General features: G+C 36.9%; 1 protein-coding gene across 3 annotated transcripts in view; it reads right to left on the bottom strand.

Annotated features, from left to right (window-relative positions):
- Positions 1-1,278: 1,278 nt before the first annotated feature.
- TJP1 (tight junction protein 1) overlaps positions 1,279-23,208 on the bottom strand; it is a 50,203-nt gene continuing 28,273 nt past the window's right edge. Inside the window, exons 16-27 of one of the 3 annotated variants that reach the window (XM_009280336.1) lie at positions 22,051-22,261; positions 21,418-21,518; positions 19,880-20,233; positions 19,210-19,461; positions 17,538-18,437; positions 17,106-17,200; positions 16,386-16,610; positions 10,897-11,072; positions 9,720-10,161; positions 8,140-8,357; positions 6,207-6,290; positions 1,279-2,850 (exon numbers count right to left, since the gene is read on the bottom strand). In XM_009280336.1, coding sequence (XP_009278611.1) covers positions 2,756-2,850; positions 6,207-6,290; positions 8,140-8,357; positions 9,720-10,161; positions 10,897-11,072; positions 16,386-16,610; positions 17,106-17,200; positions 17,538-18,437; positions 19,210-19,461; positions 19,880-20,233; positions 21,418-21,518; positions 22,051-22,261 — 3,153 coding nt within the window. In that variant the 3' untranslated portion in view covers positions 1,279-2,755. Of the gene's footprint in view, positions 2,851-6,146; positions 6,291-8,139; positions 8,358-9,719; positions 10,162-10,896; positions 11,073-16,385; positions 16,611-17,105; positions 17,201-17,537; positions 18,438-19,209; positions 19,462-19,879; positions 20,234-21,417; positions 21,519-22,050; positions 22,262-23,208 lie in introns of all 3 variants that reach the window. The other 2 variants (XM_009280335.1, XM_009280337.1) reach the window with 2 other exon arrangements.

Genomic DNA, 23,208 nt, shown 5'->3' on the forward strand with positions numbered 1-23,208 from the left:
TATTTTAAAAATAAGAAAATATGTTATTTTAGCACGGTTATTCTCAATGGCCATGTTTTAACCCAAAAGCATTGGGATTTAATGACAAGGAACACATGCATTTGGTTTAAATTAGCCACTTGGATAAACATCTCCACAGGTAGACGGCAAAAAACAATTCCATTGACAGGCTGCTTAGCAGTAGAGAATTGCCACATTTTTGAACAGCATCAACTTTCTCATTTCATTTATGAAATGACAGCAGAGCAAAAGCTGTCAGTTTTTTTTCATTTTGATAGAAAGACATGGCCCTACAATCTTTAAAAGAAGAGCAGAAAGATATTATCCAGATCACTATAGTAAAAGCAACTCAGGACAGGTACACCTTACAGCATGCTAGACTCAGGATGTCCAAGACACAAATGACACCACTGCAAATAGTCCATGCAGTGTAACTCCAGGGTTCCTCAAGTCTGACTGACTCCTTTTGTAGTGTTTCACATGCTTCTTACGAAGATCTGAACTAGAAAAGAACACCTAGAAATTTTAGCATTAGAATTTTCTCCAAGATGCTCTGCATGCCATTTTGAAACCTTCCTTTCTGCTCATTAAAAAAAATACCACCAATATATTATCACTAAGACAAATGAAAAATGCCATCCTGACATGAACAGATTTTTTGCTATTCAAATTTTCTGCCTGCTCTTAGAGTTGAGATAAGCCATAAGGAGTAGTAGTAATAGTAGTGAATGCATCTTCTAGGGCAAGTCATGCCTGAGAAACAAACCGGCGGGTCAGTAATAGTACAGAACAGAAACATCAGGGTTATGCACTGTTTCCCAGCATTATTTAAAAATAACTTCTAGAATTTACTTTCTCTTATAGAATAATGGTAGCTTACTAGTTAGCCACTGAGTACTCCAAACAGGCCTGATAATGGGATTCTGTAGGAATATCTTTAAAATTGTATAACTAGACTATGTGTAAATCCACATGCTAGAACACTACCAAAGTATTTGGAAGAGTAGGTATAATAAGTACACTAGCACCAACATAGTGATTCAAGGGACAAGTCTACCACTCCTACTTGTATTGAGTATTTCCAATGGATCCACACTGGAGTTCATAATTTCAGAAGCCCTGCTGTAGACAACTCCAACTGACTCCACAAAAGAGCTCTGCTTTGTGTATGAACATACAGCAGAATCCAGCTGTCTACTTACACAGAAAAAAAATCAAAGTTGATTTTTTCATGTTCACATAAATGCATTTCAGAAACAATAAGGTACTACAATCTCCTTTATTATTTTAAAAACAGTTTTATTCTGTATATTTAGAAACGTGTAATTTTAATAACTGCAGAGAAAAAAAATCAGCCACACCTGAATAGCTAATAACTCATTAACAGAATGCAGTGGTATATTATCTAAACAGTAGTAGTGCCATTGTGCCATAATAAATTGTCTATTAGTAAAAAAATACATTTCAGGGCACATTATACAGCATCCTTATGACAAATTACAGTAGGGCTACTTTTCAAGAATTTAATCAAAGTAGAGAATTCCGAGTTATATTCTTTAAATGCAGCACTTAAAAAGGTAACAACTTTGTGCATTTTTAAAAAATGTCCTTGTTCGTATATTGTAGAAATGCTGCTTTATTGCTGCAGATGTCAAAGTTCAAGGCTCAAAAGGTATGAGAATACAAAGATATCCTTAAGAAACTTTGTTTGTTTTTATATATATTTATATATATAAAAAGGTAAAGCTTATAAAAGTTAATTTACAAACCAAGAACAAAAGTGGTATGCACGCATTATATACAAGCAGTCTATAACATCTATAAATTTTCAAATGCATAGCAGAAAACATACCATCATTTTCTTCTGGTTCTCTTCTGGCTGATGAACACAAACAATACTTGTTCTCTAAACCAAACTCACAAGTTTTTTTTGTTTGTTTTTTTTCCCCTCTTTCCCCAGTCTCATGATATATTATCTAGGTAAGCACAAAAGCCATACAAACTTAATACAGAGAACTATGAGAGCTAAGACTATTAAAAACATGAGGGTAAGGCATCCCTGCTGGTTAATAGGTCTGTAATAATGTGGTTAATTTACAAATCCACATCGAGGCAACTGAACCATAGTCATCCCACATGCTTTTCCCCCTCCCCCTTGTTCTCATGACAATGTTTCCATATACAGTAAGTAGATGTGTTTGCATTAGCCTCTCAGCAGAGGAAAACATCTATACTGTGCTACCCCAGGTTGATTGCCATTTCATTGGACATGTACACCACAAATCATTTAAAAACTAGAGACCAAGGTGTAGTCTTGTGAGTTACAAACACACAGTTGTAAAAATGCGGGCCAAATTCTGTGTTTTCGCCAGTGGAGTATGAACCAAATTCAGTTCCTCTGAATATAATTCCATTGGTACTTTCAGATTTTAAACAATGAAATACTAGTAGTGTCCTTTAAAAAAAAAAAGGAAACAAACAAAACAAAAAAACCACAAAAGAACAACCAACAAACCAAAGCATACAGAACCTGCAAAAACCCTACCTTGTTCCCACTGTACACTCCCTGCTTGTGGCATGTAGTGACCATGGTTCAAAGAGTGTACTTGCTAAACCATTGTTAGTTAAAGCAAGATGCTTAAACACTAAGATCCATTATCACTTATAGAACAGTTAATACTTGATAGAGTGGTTCAGTTTATATGTAAGGTCCATCTCAGTTTCACATTATTTACTCAGTCAGCTAACTTAATATTTAGAAGTGGTCAATTAGGACTGAGACACAGTTTGCTCCAACAAGATAGTTTGGATCCCCGGGAAGAGACTTGTTCTGCCAGGTTTTGGGGTCACCTGTGGGAGGAAAACACAATGCTGGTGTTTAGTATCCGCTGTCAAACAGTGTACATCTTGAAACAACCAAGCTTTTGGACAGGAGCTTTTAAGTTCTGAATCAACACCTGTGGTTTTTTGGGTTTTTTTTTTGTTGTTGGTTTTTTTTAACCTGCAGTTTGTATGTTAGTAATAAAAAATTAACCCTTTATTTTCATATAATGTAGGATAGATCAGTTATTCAAAACAGATGCTGCGGCACTCAGGAATTGTTAAATATCAGTCATTCTACTCTACAGCACCAACATAGTGCTTTCCGTTTAAGAAGCGTTAACAGTGAATCAGGTATTCACTGGCTCCTTCCTGAATTGCCAAAAAAAAATAAGACATTTTAAAAGCTAATCTGGGTAGGATGCATTTGAAGTTTCTTGGAACAGTTCTGAACACAGATGAGTCAAATCAGAAGTTGTGTTGTAACTAAACACTATGACACACTGGTAGTTTTACTTTCTGTTATGAAAATTGTTGTACACAGGATTATAGTAATTTTGCAGCTACATCCAGTATACTCGTTTAAAAGCCTGAAACTAATGACATTCTAAAAGGCATTCTAGTTAACTGGTACATACTTTAAAATCTTTATAACAGGTCTTATCTATTCATGGTCAAAGGTCCTGTTTAACATTCTGTTACAAGGGAAAGTCATCAGCTGCCATCTCACCAGACAAAGGTTACACTCCATCTGCACAGTCAATTGTCTCTTTCAACTGGAGAAAGTATTTCCTCATTTACCCACCTAAAACCACTACTAAATGCTGCCACTATACAAAAAGTGTCATCATCCCGCTATGGTAGAACAGTGAAAAATGCACTGAGGTTCTCTTAAGCCTTCTAGATAAATGACAGTAAATAGCTTGGCCAAAACAGATCTGCCTTGAGAAATGTGCAACAAGTTAGAGAACCCAGTCACAGAGACTGCAAACACCTGAGACTTCTGTATTAAATGAGACTGATGTAAATTCCACCTAATTTTCTCGAAGAACTCATGAAAACAGAATGAAGTACACAATGCACTGAGTGATGGCAACATCTGATGTAGGGACAAAGAATAGGAGTGGCCTGTGTATAGTTAGAGAATGCAAACAAGTTTACTGCAACCAGCCAAGACTACTTATTTCAGTCAAGAAGCTCAGTAATGCTGGAGGATTTTTTGTGTTACAGATGCAGGGAATTCCATTCAAAACTTACATGATCAAATATATTAGGAGAAGGGAAAACAGGACTGTAGGACAACCAGGTCCTAGTCTTGCACATGAGACAGTGGCAGACTTTTTTCCAATCTTTCCTCCTAAATACATAGTAAGGATTAGACTGTAGCCAGTGCAACCTCTAGCTGTTGAGGATGTTTCTCCCATACTTACATACAACTGCTTTGAAAAAAACTTAAAAAAAAACTTCCTTCAGTATTTTTTACTAATACATTCTAATAGGTGTGGCCATAAAAGGCAACTTTTTTCCCCAGTCAGTTTTAATACCAGAATCATTCAAGCTTTTAGAGGGATTTAACAGTAAAATATCAATATATGAGGCTTAAATGTGGAAGAAAGGATGTTAGTAAGTGCAAATGAATGTCACTTTCAGGACAGAACATGGATACATTGAGAAAAGATGAGGTAGAGCAGACGACTGAAGAGATAAAAACCCCAGAATTGTATAAACTATTATAAAGCCACCTCAAAAATCAGAGTCCCATAACCAACTAATTTAGAAAGAGAGAAAACAATTATTTATTTAAGACACAGTATGGTCTACTTACATATCATAAGACAGAATTGCCTAATTTTAAAGTTTGTCTCAAAAGAGCAATGTTATGATATACATCCCATTTCAGATTAACAGAATGTGGTGTTATATTTACAGTACAGAAAGTGTTAGGGTTTAAATATACACGCTCTTGCTCTCACCCACACATGCACGCACACACATATCCCACTTTGGAAAGGGAGAAAAATGTCTCAGTAACTTCAGTTACTGTTTAGATCATTTGAGTCCTCTCCCTTCACTTCAAGTAAATTCTAATAGTTACAAAGGAAGTGTTGTGTCATTTTTGTACATAGTTGTCATATCTTTTGGGACCCTATCATTTATGAGTCCGTGTTTTAACACTACCATGTATACACACATTGTTAAATAGATGCATGCAACACATGCATATAATAGCTTATAAAAAACAACTAAAAATTATTGCCATTAATACCTCTAGGTTATTGAATCCCCATCAAGGGGATTGATGCTTTCATCTTTCAAAGCATCAGTGCTTTGGTGTTGACAGTGATAGATACATTAGAGACGGAAGATATGCATACATGGTGGCTTAAAAGCTGTATACAGAAGTACATTGTTCAGTCATTACTTAGATCATACGTACACATTAATGGTTTGAACCTTCCACCATAAATTTTGAAGGTAGCTGAATAAAACCTTAAGACTTTTTCCCCAGATGTGCAAACATTCCTTTTTAAATCTCTGTAACCTCACAGCCATTTCATGAAATGGCTTGAAACTTGCCCAGAATTCTCAATTAGGCTCCTCACTGACAATTTCAGCCAATACATTCTCCCCCTTATCCCAGAAAGCCACAGTGAGGTAAAAATGGACAGGTAAATAAAATTGCAACCTAGTTGCAACTTTTACTATCAACCAGAAACTTCTGGGTAAAAGGCAGTAAAGGAGAAATAGGCAGAAGCAAGCAAGAAAAGTCTTGTGGAAAATCCAGCTACATTAGAATGAATTGTAAATGCTTTTACTGAACACTATAGTTTTCTTAAATGACCCAATTGTTAGCATCAATTTGCACACATGGAAACAGTTAACAAGCGTTAAATCATGATTTATGAGCATGCAGATTGTTAAGATTTGCCAGAGTCCTATATGGTTAATTAAGCAACAGACAAACACCAGTTATGTTACAAAGGCCAATCAGAGGTACATAATCATTTCCTCTCAATTTTAGTGCAACTATCATTTCAAATGTATTCAGCTCTAGCAGTCCTCAAGAAAGAAGACAGAATAGAAAAATACGGTAATATTTAATAGACTAGAGATATTACTCTTTTTCTGCTATCATGGTTTTAGCTATGAATTTGCACCATGAGTAAATGTAAGAGAGACATCTGTAATGAAAGTGAAATGGGAGAGTTTGACACAAATACAATGATTGAGTTCTTTATATTACACAGCATCACCTTTAGCCAAATTAACTTAAATTATACGATAGCACCCAAAAGCCCCAAAAGGACAGAGGGAGGACAGCATACCCGACGAGGAGTCGGAGGATTTTAGAGCAAAAGACCAACCATCAGGGGTCATAGACGCACAATGTGGCAGGCGCAGCTCCACTGGCTTCAGGAATTTTAGTCCATGAGGCCCACACATTACCAAGGGGCTAAGGAGTGTTTCACCTACAGTTCAGAGAAAGAAAAACCTGTTACTGATTCTTCTTGAAATAGGTTCAAAGTATTACATTATTATATTGCAGAGCTACTCAGTAACTTAGAGAAAAATACAAACATTTTGACCTGTCAGTAAAAAGAACACTTCGCAAGATTGTTTCTCACAGTCCCTTTCAGAGGACTCTGTCAGTGGAACATATCACAATCTCAAAATGAAAAAGGATAAACAAGTCTGATGACTAAATCACATTGGGATTTTTTTTTTTTTTTGCCACTTATTTCAAAGTGGGTGCATCAAAAAAACAAATCCCCAAATCTGTAAGCAGCCTTGTTCATGCTTCTCTTTGCGCTACAGCTGCGATGTTCTGCTTGTATGGATTTATGGCACGCTGGGCTGAATAAAGCCTTCAGCAGCTCAAGAGCCTATGACCCCTATCCTATGAGTCAAAAGATAAAGCATACAAACATATAGGTCTATTTATAGTTTAAAACTCCAAATGTTAACGTAAGATTATTCAGTTGAGGAACATACTATGTTTGGTTTATAAAGATTCAAAGTAACTCTAGATTGCAAATAATGCTTTAACTGCAACTTTATGAAATTAACCTCTTGACTTGAGGAAATTAGGAAGCTGACAGGTCAGAAAATGAATGTACACTGGATTAGTGGTATGAAAGACAGACTATGAAAAAAATCGCTCAACTAAGATACATTACTCAACCCTTATTAATAAGACAGTCAGGAATGTACTTGTCATGGTTTAACCCCAGTCGGCAACTAAGCACCACACAGCTGCTCACTGCCCCCCCCCCCAGTGGGATGGGGGAAAGAATTGGGGGGGAAAGGCAGAGTAAAACCCGTGGGTTGAGATAAATACAGTTTAATAGGACAGCAAAGGAAGAGAAAATAATAATAAATAATAATGATAATAATGGTAATAAAAGAATATACAAAATAAGTGATGCACGATACAATTGCTCACCACCTGCCGACTGATGCCCAGCCTGTCCCTGAGCAGCAATCGCTGCCCCCCGGCCAACTCCCCCCAGTTTATGTACTGAGCATGACGTCCCATGGTATGGAACGTCCCTGTGGCCAGTTTGGGTCAGCTGTCCTGGCTGTGCCCCCTCCCAGCTTCTCGCTGGCAGGGCATGAGAAGCTGAAAAGTCCTTGACTAGTGTAAGCACTGCTTAGCAACAACTAACACATCAGTGTGTTATCAACATTATTCTCATCCTAAATCCAAAACACAGCACTGTACCCGCTACTAGGGAGGAAATTAACTCTATCCCAGCTGAAACCAGAACAATACTTTTATTTATATAAAGGTTAGAATATTTTTTTAAACCGTGAAGCTGTTCTCTTTAGAGAAATTGAAAAAAATTAAAATGCTGAGTATTTAAGCGTTGAAGTAAATTCCAAATATTTAACTCAAGTCAAATTAGTTTAAATCATGTGCTTTATAATTCTTTTGGTCCTAACTGAGATGAAGAAATATTTCTAATAAGAACACCCAGAATAAATCCCTGTACTTTGTGACAGAACCTACAATTTCAAAGATTCTTAAAAAAATAATTTAGAACCTTCTTTTAGTGCACGAGGTAAGTTTTAAATCAGTACTTAAGTCTACAAATTAAATATTCTCAAGTTATAATTCAGGGCCCCCATCTTGCTTGCAACTTTCACTAGTAAGCAGAATATTGCTTCCCTTATATTCTTGTGAGATGTATACTCTGTATCTTCATACAGAAATATGTTATAAATTGAAGCATATTAAGGTATTTTCATATTCTATTTTGCTGCTGTTAGAAAAGAATTGTATTAAATAACAGAACAGTGTACAGTGCCAGCTCTTACCTTTCTCTTTGTCCAAAGGTGGAAGTATACTGTTGTCTCTGCAGACTTTGAAATAAATTTCTTGCTCTATTCCCTCTGGAATGGCTCCTTGTGGTATAATAATACTAACTCCAGTCTCTATGGAGCTCAATACACCACCATTGCTGTTAAATACACCTCTTGCTGTGGCTACAACAGTGTGTCCATCTTCTTCCTCCTCATCCTCAAGTGCTGAAGGGCTGAATATAAGACAGAAAGCCTAGCAGTTTTATCAGTATTTTCTTCCTGAAGTCAGTGGCATACTTTCCTCTAAGATTTTAGCAGAGCACAGCCTAGAGCAGGCTAGTACTGATTTTAGGAAAACGTTAAATGTGTCCCACACTTGATTGTACGGGACAACCAAGATGAAAGTAGTTCAAGTTCTGCCATGAGAAGAGAACATTTTCACCACCACCCCCCCCAAAGCCCACAAACTCTGAAAATGTTCAGAAAGTAGTTAAAGCAAGAATTTGAACCACTTGAATCTTGTGTTTTCAAACGCCCGCTTCTGGGATTATACAGAAAGAGCTTGCCCCAGGTACACACTTCCTCTTAGTAAAATTAAATGTAATTAAAATCTGAAAGTTTCTTTTTCTCCCAAAACTCCATTATGACTTTAATACTAAAAGGAGTAATAATTCTTATTCCCCCCAACCCACAATTTTTTTTTTCCAGATTGCCAGGATATAACTGAAGAGAAACATACAACATTTTCAAATGGCTAGTTTGAGTAGATTTCAGATCAATTTCTAAAGAATTTCACTCAAAGAACCAGCAACTTCAAAATTTCTAGCAGTCTACAAAACCATATAGCATCAAAACATTTCTCAGGTGCTTAAGAATAAACAGGATTCCTTTATTACATTTCTGAGTTACTGAAACATCAAGCAAGATTTCAAGTCTGGTTCGTGCATTATTATTTTGAAATAAAAAAAAAAAACAAACACTGTTCTGCAAGTATTAGTGAAAAGAATTTAACAAGTCATCAAATAGCTTAAGATTGTAATACTATCTGTTGCTCTTGACATAGTTCTTATAGTTAAAGCATATTAGGCAAGCACAAGCTGCTTTTAAGCAGTTGTTTTGTCTCACAGTAAAGAGAACCAGTATGAAAGTGCTGAAGTGACCTTCTCTTTTTAAAATATCCCTTACACACGTGTACCATGAGGTCTCTCTCTAAGCACACAGAATGAATACAATTTTGTGCAACAGCTATCCTTGGAAACAAATTCCATCTTCTAGAAACAAATTGAGAGGACAAATGATTACTATCTACCAGAAGATTTATAATTATAGTATGAGAAATGGGAAATAAAAGCCATGCCACTTTCTAACAACAGGATGCAAGATGATACAGGGACATAGGACATACTTTAAGTATCTATCCAAATGCTCTTCAATGCCCTTTGGCAGAATTTTAGAATCATGGTATGAATCTTTCAACTGTAACATAAACAGAAATCAGAAGCACAGAAGAAAAAAAAAAAAAGCTGTATTTTTCACAGGTTTCACAGACGAGCTCCTATAGATGTACTAATGGAAAGAAAAAAGCAGCAGCTTACCTTACAGGAATGGCTTTAGGCACAGCATTAACATTATTTGGTTGATATTTAGGCTTGTCGACCTGTACAGCAAAGGTATCCATTCCACTATCAAATTCAGGAGGCTGTGATGAGCTGTGTGCTTTCAAAATTGGTTGAGGAGAATTTGGAGATTTTGATGGCAACTCTGGTTTATGTTGAGCTTCATTTGGCAAGAGATTATGGTTGAATTTAGGACTTTCAAACTTGCGCTCAAAGGGCCTTGCAGCACTAGTGTAAGGTTTTGTCGTAAAGCGGTTGTAAGAAGGAGTGACCGGTTTCTGCATCTGTTCAGTTCCATTAACGGGGCCTTTGTCAGGGAAGCTTTTCTGAGGATAAAAAGTGGACTGCACAGTGTCCTCTCTAGAGGATCTGAAAATTGCTGGCTTATTCTGAGGTGGAGGAGGGTCAGACACAGAGTTAACTGCAATGCAAATAAAAATACCAGAACTCGTCAGTAACCATCAGAAATGTCTAGTCACATACACTATGGCATAAGAATACATTTTAGTCAATTCTTTATCTACTGTATAAAATATATATAGGTTCAGCTTCGCTCTCTTAGATTATCTGTCCTCCTATTATATATTTTGTATGTTCAGGCAAGTTATCTAATGCGTCATTAAACAGATAATGTTAGATACAATGGTATGACCTTTCAATAAAAAGGTTAGACTGATCTATACCATGACAAAAAAATAGAAAACCAGTATTGAAATACTATCATGCACTTGCACAAACTGGAAAATTCAGCTGGACTGGGCAATACTCTCAATGTGAAAGCAAAAACAACTTTTTCTTCTGTTTTTAGAAGCCTACAACTATTACTCATGCCTAAAGAATTCTAGTCCAAAGCATAGAGAGGTACATTTTTCAAGTACTGGAAATTTTACTTCATCTTTGCTGAGACCACTAAATATGGAAGACACAGTTATAGTGACTATTAACACCGGGAAGTTACGGTTTCAGACAGGATCACCAAATCATTTCACAAAACTCAATCTCACTACAGTAAAAAGCTATTTTCAGTAATAGTTATTCCAAGTTTCAGTTAGAGAACAACACAGTTACCAGCGTAGACATGCTGAAGCAACCTCACAAGCACCTGACAAGTGATACTTGTTACCACATGAGACAGGTTAGCTTTCTAACTGCTCACCTTCAGAAAGTGCAGGCTTGTGATGTGCTGGGAGAGACAGGACAGGACTATTAATCGACTGAGGTTGTGTATACTGGACTGAAGGAGCAGGAGGAGGAGTTGTAACTTGAGGGATTGGCTCATAGCGTTTTTCACCAACAGGCCTATCCATTGATTCAGTATCGGCTGGTTTCCCCCTGTTGAAATAAAAGAAAAAAACAAAACACATTTCATTGTTCAGTTTCCTCAGGGCTCTGAGCTCCTGCATTCACTGCTATTTTTTTCTTCTATGATCACCTGATTTCCATCTCTTCCTACAAACATTAAAACACGATTTTCTTTAATATCCTGTCTCAAGTATAAAAACATTTATTGATAAGCACAAGAGATTAAGACAACATTGAATCTTTAGAAGAAGATTAGTAACACAAACCATGGCAAACAAAAGGCAGATGACATTTCAGGTGTATTTGTGTAATTGCCTACTAGATCTTGATTTTTCAATTTCCTTTGGGGTAATTTAAATGAAAAAGTGTTCTATAATTTAGCAGGTCTTCAAAATAAAAATATAAATCCACTTTTTTTTGGGTGGGTGGGTGGATTGTTTCTGAAAAGTGTAGTTAGCCAATAGGACAGTGGGTTCTAGTACAACTTTTCTAAATACACCTAGTATTCAAACAATGCCATCTTAATTAGAAATGTAATCAGCTTAAGCTTCAGTAGCTTTATGTGCATAGTGTAGATAACTTTAAAATCTTATTTTCAAAACATTTTTCTTAAACTAGAAATATTTCTCCAAAAGTTTATTTCATGAAATGATTGATTTCACAAATACCTGTAATTTTGGACTACAATATATTGCACTTACTTTCAGAATTTGTGTGTTTAAAATTTAGGTGCACATAATGCCTGTGATGAAATGTAACAGTGAGAGGACACCTGAAAACATCCTCACATCAACAACAGTCTTACCACTTGATGTTCCTTTTCAAGTAGTCATAGCTAGTGTAAGAGCCAAGAAATCTAGGTGATGGCAAAGCAAACAGCAATAGAAGAATGAAAGAAAATAGTCATTCTATCTTGAGCATATTATTTCTTCACACTTTTTACGTTAGTCCTAGCAGTTCTCATATGACAAGGTTGTTGAAACGAAGAGACACTACTTTTAACAGTGATCATAGAATCACTGAGGTTGGAAAAGACCTCTAAGATCATCGAGTCCAACCGTCAACCCAACACCACCATGATGTTTCTGGTAAGACCTTTACCATATGCATATATACAATGATTACCTACTATATTTAATATGAGATTTTGTTAGTGAATTAGGAGGCGGTCAAGGTCTCCAATTAACATATATTGAATGTAAGAATGGACTACGCTAAGCCATTTGTTACAATCTGTATAAACAAAGTTATTCAACATCTTGAAAAAAGTGAACAAAATATAAATCCCATATTCTAACAATCTCTCATGGTCCAATTTGCATTAATTTCTTCAGTCTTAACACACAAAGAATGATGATGGGTTTGTATTGCATATCATATATTGAGGGTACATTCATAACAAATATTTCTATAGCACTATCAACTCATCCGATAGCAGAGCCCACACCATAAAATGCTTCTGATTGTGTTCAACAATTCCTAAAAGGACGTCTTAGAACAACTGTTTATGAATACTAGGAGAGACAGAAAACCGTAAGTATAACTGATGACTTTCCCTTGATTTTTAACACTTATCTTGCTTACATGTTGCAAGAAAATACATTTTACATCAGGACAGCTTTCCCTCATCCCTTCACTTTCTGTATGCTCATAAAAATGTAACAGGCAACAATTTTAGACACCAACAGCCTTACTGCTTCAGAGGAGTATGTTATGAAACTAAGAAAAGGACTGATCAATTTTTGAAAGTCTGCTTGATGACCACATGAATGTGATGCTCAGTGAGCTAAACAGCATCTGTGTGAATGTATCTCTAAAATCAGTGTTGCAAAAAAAGATCATTTTAGATCTGCTGTATAAGCTCCCGTTCCCATTGATTTTATATAAAGCCATTCATCCAACAACACAAGCTATTACTGCACGTTCACTCACTGTTGTCTTTATTCCAGCTGAATGGTAGCTGCTTTCTCAGAAAACTGCCCACCTGAAATCACTGCTTCTCAGAGGGGATATTAACCAGGGGAGGGCAGCACTGCAAAAGCCCACAGAAAAAAAACAATACACTCCACACCTGATCAGAACTGCTTGCCAGCTTTCTGAGGAATTAAAAAATGGGGAAGGGTAGTACCTTTTGATGGAGGGAGCAGAAGAGAGAGCTGTGACAACATAAACACAACCAGCACAAAGTTGTGCTTAATATGCTTCTGTCATAGGCTCCTGACCAAGGGTCAGCCACAATCTTAACCGCGTTGTTCAGAACCTGTATGCAATGAAAGTGGTCCACAACAAGATGCTTGCTTACAACAACTTGTAAGTGTACAAATGAAGTTCCTCTAATTATTGGTGTGCTGTTTTCTAAGCTGTTTCCCACTTCATTTTTGTTATAAAGCCACTACTTTAATTTGAAATGAAGCAGAAATGAACCACTAGAATGAACCAGTGGGCAACAGGTTATAAGCCTCGGTGTACAATAGAAAACTTATCAAACTGCATTGCTCATCTTCAGTTCCCATTCAAAAAGTTCCAACTCTGTAACAGACACATAAGAGCTCAGCCAGAGCAGTTTAAGAAGTTAACACAGGACACTGGTCCTTACTGCCTCCTCAGATGAGGCTGTAACTGATCACATGAGTAGTCTTAACCCTACTCAATACAAAATTTAGATAAGCTACCTCATTCTGCAGCATGTCAAGCTAATGCATTGAACCAAGCAGGAACATAGCCACTACTCTCAGCCACAGGGGTACTAGCCTCATAAATTGCTCCAACTAGATCCACTGAAATATGTCCATTTACAAGTTCTACTATTTTCTCACATCAAGAGAAACTATCCCTTATTCTGCAGTTACTGACAACTGTAACGTGCAGGTATGTCATTACCCATACAAAGCAGCTTTAGTAATGGCATAAATTTCCTAAATGATGCAAATAAAACCCCCGAAAATTAGAAGAGAAAACAAATTTGTACACATGTAATGGGAAAAATACATACTTTCACAATACTTATTCAGTGGCAAAGAACTTTACATAATTTAATGTTTAGCATTAATATTTAAAACTGAAAAAGTTGTAGCTATTGCTCATGAATAAATAAAATCTGTCCTCTGTATCCAGAATACATTATATGGATTATGCAGGGGCAAGAGATTGCATAATCAACCGTTCCTGTATCACCCACATTTAGTCCTGTTTATGTTTAGAAGAGTTTATTCACAGAATAGCAATTACCATATAAATTCACTGGAAAAAAAGATGAATGACAAGCAAGTAACAGGGTACAAACTGGAAGTTGGCGAAAGGAAAGTCCTAAATATGAATGCTTTCTCAAGACAGCAATTGTTTTGTGTTTCCACGCAAGGACATTGCAGTACGCTTCTAAAGGCAGTACTGTCCAACTGAGTAGTGTTCTTGTTTATCTCTTTCCACTTACTACCATTAATATTTTAGTCTTTGTCTATTTGCACTGGACTACCCTGGGTAAATTTTCTTTCCCATGTTTGTCCTTTCCTGTTAAGGGTTACATTCTTTCATAAAGAAAAAAACACAACGCATTTTTGTTCCCTGACATATGAAACTATCAGCCTTAAAAACAGTATTGTCTTATTCCTCCGTGGCAGTAAGATGTCACCTTCCCATAAGTACAAGCCCTCAAGTTATACACTAACTCACAATCAAAACAAAACCAGAACTGAGCAGCCTAAGAATGGAAGAAGTGTCACGGCAGACAGAAATGGTAGGTAGAAGTATGGAACAATCTCTCTCAACTATTAGCTGTTCTGTTCAGAATTCAATAGTTGTGTGGATTTCTCATGTTTTTCAGCATGTGCGACAACACTGCAGAGGATAACAAATGTACAATGAAAGCTTACAACGCTGTCCATCAGAAGAATTTTACAATCTTCACAATTACTTAATGAAAGCTTACAACATTTCTCCCAAAGCATTACTTGCATTTACGATGGCAAGACGGTCCATGCCTACAGATCAAAATGGACGATCTATGGGTAACTGTTCTTTGTATGTGGGAACATAATTCTGAAAGCTACTGCAATGCATTATGAGGCCAGCCAAGACGTTTTTTTTTAGGTCTCTTCCTATGATGCCCAGAAAGCAGGCAGACATGCTCCCATCTTTCCATCAGAAGACACAGGGCAAGTGCGAAGGAATGATAAAGAACATCCTTGACTGAGAATCAGAACTGGTTACAGATTACTATACACATTCTTTCTTTAGCATACAAAAAAGTAAAATAAGAAATAGTTACTATATGTAGACTTCTTGATTAGAAAAAAAAAGTGAATCCTTTAAAACCTATCAAGCTTTTGGAAAGATTCCAATATTCTCAGTTCACAGAGGAAGACATTGGAGATGACAGACAATATTATACAAATACAAACAGGATTCCCAAGTCCTAGCTCAAATCCTTTAAGACAAGCGCTGGAACACAGTGTATCAAGTACATGAAAGACAGCTTGCACATACACTTAACACTATAAAACCTCAGCAAGCTAGTTTATTATTTCACTCTAAAGATCTCATTAACATTAAGGTTGCCAGATTTTCAGCCTGACCTGAATAAGTCCAGATTTCAAGCCGCAATGCAACCAAAGCCTTCAAAAATGCCTGATTTCCAGCCTGCATGCAGCAAGCCAAGAGAGCTTTTCAGAGTAACAACTACAAACACGTTGTTATGGTTTGAATCAAAACAAATTTTGGAAATTTAGGTAACTGTGGAGAGTATCCACAAAGTTTGCTTAAGTATCCTCAAGATAGCCAGTTCTTTACCTGAGCTAAATCTGTGTATGAGCTTTCACACAATTTCTGTAATCAAAATGTTCCAAATCAAGGAAGCAGAACAATACAGGAAACAGATGTTTCCATCAACAGATTAAATTCTGGCCTCAGCAATATTCCCTAAAGGCTCAGTTTCCTAATGTCAAACACGGCTAATGTGTACAAGCCTGTCTGCAGAATAAATGCATGCAGAACTGGAATAAACCAAAACCTTTGCTTTGAAAGATGTTTGAGCACTCAGTATTACTTAGGCTAATGAAATACTTTGTTATGTTCTGTTAGTAAGTGGTAAGCAAAAGTAGTAACATGTTGAAGGCCCTGAAACGTACAAAAATTATTAATTTCATTTACCAAAATAAGAAGTTATGCAGTTATGTGTTCTCAAACTAAAGCTACATCTAAACAAAGAAATTGACTTCCTGAATACAAAATAATTTCAATTAGATACCATGAACCCCTGGAATTCCATTGACAGAGGCAGAATTTCTGTTTTAGTCCTATATGCATCCCTCCTTTTTCAAATTAAAAAAAGAAATCCCCCAAACTTACTTAGAGTAATTGGCGAAATTCAGCTGATTCTGCGAATGTATTGGTTTAGCAGGCTCAGAATGATGGTTGGCAGGAACCTGTGCAGATGGCTTATTTTCAAAACTCCTGCGATCAAAGTATGAGAGCTGCTTTCGATAATACTCTTCGTCTTCTTCAGGATCATAATGATTTGAACGCACAATATCTTCAGGTGGCTTTACTTGAGGTCTCTGTGGTTCTGGGGCCCTAACCAAGAATAATAAAATACAGTTGCCTTGTACAGTTGAACAAGCATAAGTACCTGAATTAAAATTCTATTTTATAACCTAGCTAGTAATAAAGCAACCAAAATGTAATTCTTATAATTGCACACCTTGCCTTTTTAACCTATATTGCATGGAAATTAGATAGCTGTGACATAGCATAAAGAAAGAAAATCCTTATTTCCCTTTTACCTTACCTCTTCCCTTTTACTTTCTAATGATCTCAGTTAAACATAGAAAAAAGTAAGATGAAGATATTGGCTAAGTTTCTTCCTCAAAAATGCTGAAAAAACTTACTGTGTCCTTCCCCCACTTCCCAGCAATCTTGTCTATGAGAACTGACTTTATGCCCTGCCTTACTATTGACACACTCTGACTCGCCACTCTGCAGTTTCCAATTTGAACCACTAAGATGTGTTTTCTGAATATTCTAATCTTGTATTGAACACTAAATTTAATTAATCAGTTGTGCATCTACCTGTAAGTTGTTTTGTCGTGTTCATACTGGCTTTGAGAAGTTGGTTTTGGACCACTCACAGTTGTGAGTGTAGGCTTAGGTGCTAGTTCTGGAGGCTGTAAAGAAAAGCACAGCATATTCTCTTAGATTCTAACATTTAGAAAGATACAGCACTTTATGAGTAAGAAAACAAAGACTGCCCCCTCTTCCCCCAAAAAGGAAAAACAGAATTAAATACTAGAGAAAGGTGAACTGGAGGAGTTTTCAGCATGGCAAGATCCCCTTCAGTGTTTTCACAAAAGTTTCCAGCTTCTGCTTTTAAAACATACTGCAGTTAGGTTGCTAAGAGGCTATTCCACAAGCAGTAGAGCTTTCTTTCTAAGGCAATGTTTTACTTCTAGCAATGTAGTCTCATTAGCAAAAAGCAGGAATTAAAAAACTTAAATGACTTACCTTGACAGCTGATGTATCACTTGGGTCCTTCATTTTTTCCAAAGATGGTGATCTTCTTCTTTCAAATATCTTAACCCTGCTTCGCACAGACTGTGGTTTCATGGCTGGATCATCTTCTTCCTCTGCTAGAGATGGTGGTGTAGGCAGTGGTTTACTGTTAGAAGGCAAAACTTCTGGTTTGGTTTGTGATGAAGGGGGAGGAGGAAGAGAAACACCTGAAGTGCTGTGAGAAGGCTCATATTGTCCAGCTTTAGCATTATAAGCTTGAGGAGGACCTTGTTCATAGCCCCTTATATGTGGATCAAAGTACTGCTTCGGTTCAGGAGATCGAGATACGGCTGACTGGTACGGCTGAGCTTCTTGTTTGTATCTACCATGAGTGTCATATCCAACAGTATGCTGATCTTCATATCGCACTTGTGGTAAGCTGAAGTTTTTGGGTGCATGCTCATAGCGAGGTCTGCCATCATAGCTCATTGGAGGTGGTTCCTCAAAACGAGGTTGTGCTGGATAATAGCTGCGTTCTGTGCTCTCTTCTACGTTTTGTCTGGAATCAAGATCCCTAGGAGGTTGGTTTTCATAAGCTGGTCTTGTTTGGTTGTAGGGCTGTTTTTCATCATAATATGCCCAGTGCTCCTCATAGGGAGGCACACGGTCATCATAATGTAAGCGAGGGTCATAACCACGAGAAAATTGATCTACATAGTTTGTAGCATCATACCTATATGTTGTCTGTTCATAGTCCCTACTCGGTTGTTTTTCTGCATACTGAGCCTGTGATTCATAGATCAGATTTGGGTCTCTTTCCTGTCTCTGTACTGGGTGATTAATTGCTGGCTGTTTTAAGGCGTAGCTTTGTCTGGACACTTCTTCGTTAATATACGGATCCTTTCGGTATACCTGTTAAAGAGAGAGGCATACTTTTCAGTTAAAATGAAGAGTAACTGCAGCTGCATTTGAAATGCAATATTTTAAATAAACCTAAGTTTTAAATATTGGCTTTAATTTTGTTTAAAAGCAGAATAATTTGATGCAGTTGTTTGCAATCACAGGAAGCTGAACTTGGTGATTTCAAAAGATCCCTTCCAGTCCTATTTTTAAGCAAAACCACACTTAAGTAGATTAAAAGGGAAAGACAAAGGTAATAGTCTCTTCATCTCTGGGGTTTGGGGACTTTCTTGCTGGGGGTGGGAAGAGTGGAAGTAAATCGATTTACATATTTAAGTTAGTTCTAGCATTGCTGAGGAAGTATATAAAGTCACACAACAAATTGGATTCATCTTCATGATCAAGGATTTGGCATGATTTAAAGTATACAAAGATCTAGTGTCATTTTAGGGAAATAACAGATTTTTCTCAAGGCCTCATTAATAAACAGCAGAACATTGACAAGCTAAAAAAAGTCACATGTAAAGTAAAATCAAAATACAGAATACAACCTTTTTTAAAAAATGTCATCTTTTTGAGAAGTGAAAAGTATATAGTTTGAAGCCATGCACACAAAACATTAGATGATGCTTAGCAATTCAGATGCACTGGGTTTTTGTAACCTGCATGATTCTCTTATTGGGGGGGGGGGGAGAAGGAATTCTCCAAATAAGGGCAAAACAAAAAGATCATGTGCTAGCTTGATGTGTAGCAGGAAATCAGCACAACAATGTGGCACAGGTACCTTTGCTGGATCTATATGCGGCGATAAGGATGATGGCTCTTGATCTCTTAGGACTATATGAGCTCCCTCAGTACTTGATGTTCTTAAGGGGCCCGCTTGTGGTTGGTAAGAGTTGTAAGGAGCAGCGGTAGGCTCCTCCAGTCTGACATTGGTTAGATTTACATTAGCATTTACTGCAGAGGTTGATGAGGTTGCAGGGTTTGATTCAGGCGACGGGGAAAGGTAAGGGACTGCAGGTGAGGCTTCTGCTTTCTGTGAAGTGTTTAAAATATTTTAAATATACCGCTATTGAATCACTGTATGACTTTTTGATTTATATTAAAATAATTTAAATGATGCTTTGATCAACTCAGCTAGATGTAGAATGAAACGTACTGAAAGTATCATGCACTAGCACTTCCAGAAATTCATTATGTTGAAGATTAAAAAAGCAAAATATTTAATCGAAATAGAATGGTACTTCAATCCCCCTCCTGTCAGAATGAGTCACTAAAACAGGTAGGGCAAGCTGATTATCCAATTAATTCTAACACATTATTGTTGCTGTTGACAGATTCTTGTACGCACTCACAATACTGGTAAGCAGACTATAAACACTGATTTCTTGTTCAAGAGAACTTGTGACCTAAAGTAAATATATAGCAGTCAGTGTATAAAATTACTTTCTTACCAGCTGAGAAGTAGTTGTTTTAAATCCTGAAGAATCTATTCTGAGATTTGACTGTGGCTGAGCATGAGATGCATAAGTAGGGTAAGTTTGAGTTTCATGCTGCATTCCAGAAGAATCCTCTCTAACGGGTTCAGAAGAACGTGTAATAGCAGATTCAGGAGGAGTCCCAACCTCATCATTCAGAGTTTCATCCAGTTCTTGATCAGTATAAGCACCTCCTTCTGTATCTGTGTCTTCATAATCAGATGTGTGTCTACTGTCTGTGCTGTACATAGAATATTCACTACCAGGAGCTGAGAGGTAAGAAAGGCGGTCATCGTGTAAATCAAGGTCATCACTTGTAGCACCATCTGCCTGTGTCAAACAAAATTGGAGTACACGTTTATTGAAATACCTTTTAAAGAATGCCCTTCTTCTTGCAATGTAAAGCTAGGAAATTTTTTTGTGAATTATTAAGAACTGAACAAATGGAATGCATCTGTCTTGTTCTGAACCACAACAGAAAGTATGGTAATTAAAAAAGTTAGTTATATTCCAAATCCAGCAGCACAGCAACAGTACGAGAATTCAACAATTCTGAATATCACAGGGGAGGAGAAATTGGGTTTCAATCGTTGAAGATGTTAAGCTTACACCTGAAAGCTTTTCTGCAGACTAGCTCTTTGAATCAGTTTATTAAGGAGTCAGATGACTGTCAGTATAAGGGAGGGGATAGTGCATAGTGTCCACGGAAATCAAAGTGTTTGGAAAGATACAAAGCTGCACTTTAAAGTGATATTATGATATTGGAATCATTAACTTGAAGGAAGATATAAGGAGGTGAAAGGAGCTCAATCTGAACAGAAATAGACAATCCAAATATTAAGAAACACGTAGCAATAGCCGATTCATCATTTGCTTACTTGTAGTTGGCACTTCACTTGGTATTAGTTCTTCAAGAGGATGGATCTCACGCGCATAATATAACATGCAGCTTGAGAAGGCAAGTGGAGTTTTAGTGGGGAACATAGAATACTAACGTGATTTTGTATCTGTGTTCTCACAACTGAGAGAACAGTTCTCAGAAAGGTCAGAAACAACATGAATATGCCACTTGCTTTTATATTAACGAAAAAAATAATGCATCATCAGGCAATCCCAGCCCCTAGTACCAATGCAACAGAACACCCAGAAGTTCTTTCATGAAAAACCATCCAATCCCCACAAAGTCTTCAAAGCAATAATATATCCTCCAGTTAATAGTGGCAATGGGCAAATGCTCTCACTTACTACACTGCTCATCCACAAGGACAACTGTACGGCCCTCATTAACAGAATAACTGCACTAATATAGTGACAAATCAATTTTGAGCAGTTCACACAGCCATGAGGCATTACTGCTTTAGATCTTCAAATGATGGTTAAAATGAGGAAAAAAGGAAAACAAACTTCATTCCACAAGTATCTGCCCATATCTGTAATACCGGTAAGAATGAAAGAACGAAAAAGCTCTCATAAATACAGTTTTGTCATTTCTCCCCAAACATATTATTTCTTACCTTTCCTTCTGAAACCCACACTAGCTGGTTCTGTTGTTGCTGAATTGCTTCCTTTAGAGCTCCATACCATCCTTCATTCATTGAATTCAAGTTAATGGTAGCTAGAAGTACAGCAGGTTAGTTTGACTTATGATTTCTGCAGAACTATGAGAAGGATCTGTACCACCAGTAATAAAAGCAACATAAACTGGTAGGTTAAAACTATGAGATTTAAATAGTAACGTAAATATTAGTATTCAAAGCAACCTTAAGGCCTGATGTGGTTTGGGACATTTTATCCCATAGGAAATACTGAGTTAACAGTAGCTTAGAATAAAGTGAGGCTTCAGTTTAGCCAGACAAAAAATAAAATTACATCATCTTCCTATTTATTCAAATGTTTGATTTTGGCTGATGATCCTGCAAAGCCACCAGATCTATTAGAAATGTCATTGTGATGTTTCAGATCACTTTACATTTATGCCGTCACGTGCAAACGATGCACACATCAATGAACTACTGGTTATTGAATGGGGGAGCCTGAACAAGTCAACAACTTGGTCCATTTGCAGAAAAGTCTGGAGGAAGAAGTTACTGTCATCTCACCTCCCCCTCCCTCTCAGAAATACTAATCCAGTATATCTAATCACTTACTTGTAAAGAGATGGTGATTATTTTTGCGTAGCTTGTGAGCTCTTTCATACAGCTTTCTGGCACTTTTTCGTGATTCTGGGCACAACCTCATTCTCATAGTCTTTACACCCTGCTTAGAATCAGGATTTAGGAACACTACAATAGGATACCACTGGGCGTAATTCAGACGGTCCACTGCATTAGGAGTGACATCTAATAAAGCATGTTTGTCCTGTTGTGATAAAGAGGACAGAGGCAAGAAAGTGAATCACTTATATACTAGATTTTTTTTTTAACATCCTTCACAAATTTATTTTGTATTACCTTTACAGAGTTCATTATTTCAAAGCATTGATTTAAATTCTTTTCCTATTTGAATAGAAACCAAACCAATTCCAATACCAGGCTACATAGGCATATACATTTTGAACTGTAAGACTGACTGCATAACTATGAGCTTTTCAATATTTAACTCTATCTAAAAAAAAAAAATCTCCCCAAAGTAAGCAGCTACTAAACTGAAAATAAGCAGTTTCCTATTAGTATTCTGCTAATAGGAAAAGAGGAAAGATTGAAACACAAGACCTAGTCTCATTACAGAGCTCCATCTTCCTTTAAAAAAAAAACCAAACAAACAACAAACTACAAACAAACCAAATCACTCTGAATGCAAGAACTTGGACAGCTTTCATCGAGTACAAGATTTCTCAAGCACACAGCATGCAGTACTCCACTTTGCTGCTAGAATAGCTTCGCCCCCCCCCCCACCTGGGCATATGAAAGGCTTGCAGTTTGTTTTTAAGTAAGGAAATAAAAAAGTGAGGAATAGCGTCTCATATCATGAGCTAATGTCAGAAGATTTAAGAATATTAAGGAAGTGAGATTGAAGGACCCTTTCCCCTAGTCCTCACACGAAAAAATGATGTCAAGTTATTAATTTGTAAATGAGGGGGGGGGAAGACTAACAACTCCATAAATAAAGTAACAATTTCTCTAGCTGTAATGTCACACCATGGCTTTAAGTGAAAGAGGAAAACAGCTTAAAACAGCCTTAATGGAGAGAGGACAACACTCCCTGGAAGAAAGCCTAGGATTACTTCTAGGCTGCAGTTATTAGTATGGAGAAGGAAAGGGTGGTGGTTTGTTGGTTTTTTTTGTTTGGGTTTTTTTTTTTTTTTT

The sequence above is a fragment of the Aptenodytes forsteri genome, unplaced genomic scaffold (genome assembly GCF_000699145.1).
Source record: "Aptenodytes forsteri isolate BGI_AS27 unplaced genomic scaffold, ASM69914v1 Scaffold83, whole genome shotgun sequence".
In the NCBI taxonomy this organism is placed as follows: Eukaryota; Metazoa; Chordata; class Aves; order Sphenisciformes; family Spheniscidae; genus Aptenodytes; species Aptenodytes forsteri.